Below are 1,367 nucleotides of genomic sequence, written 5' to 3'. Positions count from 1 at the left end.
TAGATGAACATCTTGCTGGGGTCATTTGACCCCAGTACTCTTTCCTGCCATGGCAGGGGGTCGGACTAGAAGATCTGCTCAGGTCCCTTCCGACCCTACAAACTACAAAACTATAGATATCTATGCATTAGTGGTGTTTCATTTTAAATCACAGAAAAATGTGGATTATGGGTTACTTTTTATAAACTAAACGTTGGGGATTTTTTTTTTAAATCAGTGAAAACCAGGATCTCTGGCCATGACACACTGCAGGTTTTATCTATTGAAACGAGGAGTGAAGTCCCTGTGACAGGCTCCAGTTTATAGTCAAGGGGATGTGCTGATGTGTTTCAACTTTTCCGCTAATCTCCAAACTCAAACAAAAAAAGATTAATCCTCTGCAGGACTGAACCCAAACCACTGGTGTATTACAAGGTGAAACTGAGCATAGATGAGTGAAACCGACTTCAGTGCTGTCGCTGTCCAAATCTGAAACGCAACCTAAAAATTAGGCAGTATATGTGGCAAGGAGCTCGGGGAGCGCTTAGGAAGCTGTCCTTTTCCATTCGGCAACAGACCAGGCAGTATGTGACATCTTGTGATCGTTAACCTGGTCACGCTCCTTGTCAAGGGAAAGAACCAGACTCTATCAGACCCTTCCTAACACACATCAGCACCAAGGTCAGGGAGAACTCAAAGGGCCCAGCATGGACAGTGCAGGACTAGTCTTTGTGGGCATCGCTGGTAGGGGACAGGGCAGGAAAGCAACCTTGCAGTCAACACAATCTTCTGCGATGCAGAAAGGCCTGAGTTTGGGTCCCAATACCACCAACAAGCACCGTGTAACCTCAGCCACCTCGCTGCATCTCTCTGTGCCTCAGTTTCCCGGGCAGCGGAGCAGAGTTGATCCTTCCCGATCGCACTTAATGGTGCGTTACACAAACGCTGGCAACAAGCACGGGGCGGAGCGTGAAAGCAACGAAGGAGCTCGGCCCCTTGCTGACAGCGCAAGGCGGCTGCCTCAGCACAGCACCAGGCTCGGCGCACGCCCGGCGGGGCAAGGACACAGGGGCGCCACCCTGCAGCTGCGGGTCAGGCCTCCTGCGCCTGCCCCTGGGCTGGGCACCGCCTTGAGCTGCCTGACCCGGCGCCGCACGTCACCTCGTTATTGATCTGGGCCCTGAGCAGGTCGATGCTGCCGCACAGCCGGTCCACCTGGGCCGCCAGCTCCTCCGCGCTCTGCAGGCTGGGCAGGAACTCGCTGTACTTCTTCTGGATCATGGTGCACACCTCGCCCTGCAGCAGGGGAAGCCACGGGGAGGGGGGTCAGGATCGGGACCCCCTACTGCAATCAAGGCCCCCCCAAAACCCCTACCCCACACGGTCCC

At 54.3% G+C, this 1,367-nt stretch overlaps 1 protein-coding gene across 1 annotated transcript in view; it reads right to left on the bottom strand.

The window, feature by feature from the left end:
* Positions 1–1,367, bottom strand: part of ZW10 (zw10 kinetochore protein) — a 20,392-nt gene that overhangs the window by 17,708 nt on the left and 1,317 nt on the right. The window contains exon 2 of the mRNA XM_019556524.1: positions 1,141–1,285. Coding sequence (XP_019412069.1) covers positions 1,141–1,285 — 145 coding nt within the window. The remainder of the gene's footprint in view (positions 1–1,140; positions 1,286–1,367) is intronic.

This window comes from Crocodylus porosus, unplaced genomic scaffold, assembly GCF_001723895.1.
Source record: "Crocodylus porosus isolate Cpor-Errol unplaced genomic scaffold, CroPor_comp1, whole genome shotgun sequence".
Lineage (NCBI taxonomy): Eukaryota > Metazoa > Chordata > Crocodylia > Crocodylidae > Crocodylus > Crocodylus porosus.
The sequence above is the reverse complement of the archived record's forward strand: the minus strand, read 5'-3'. Positions and strand labels throughout refer to the sequence as shown.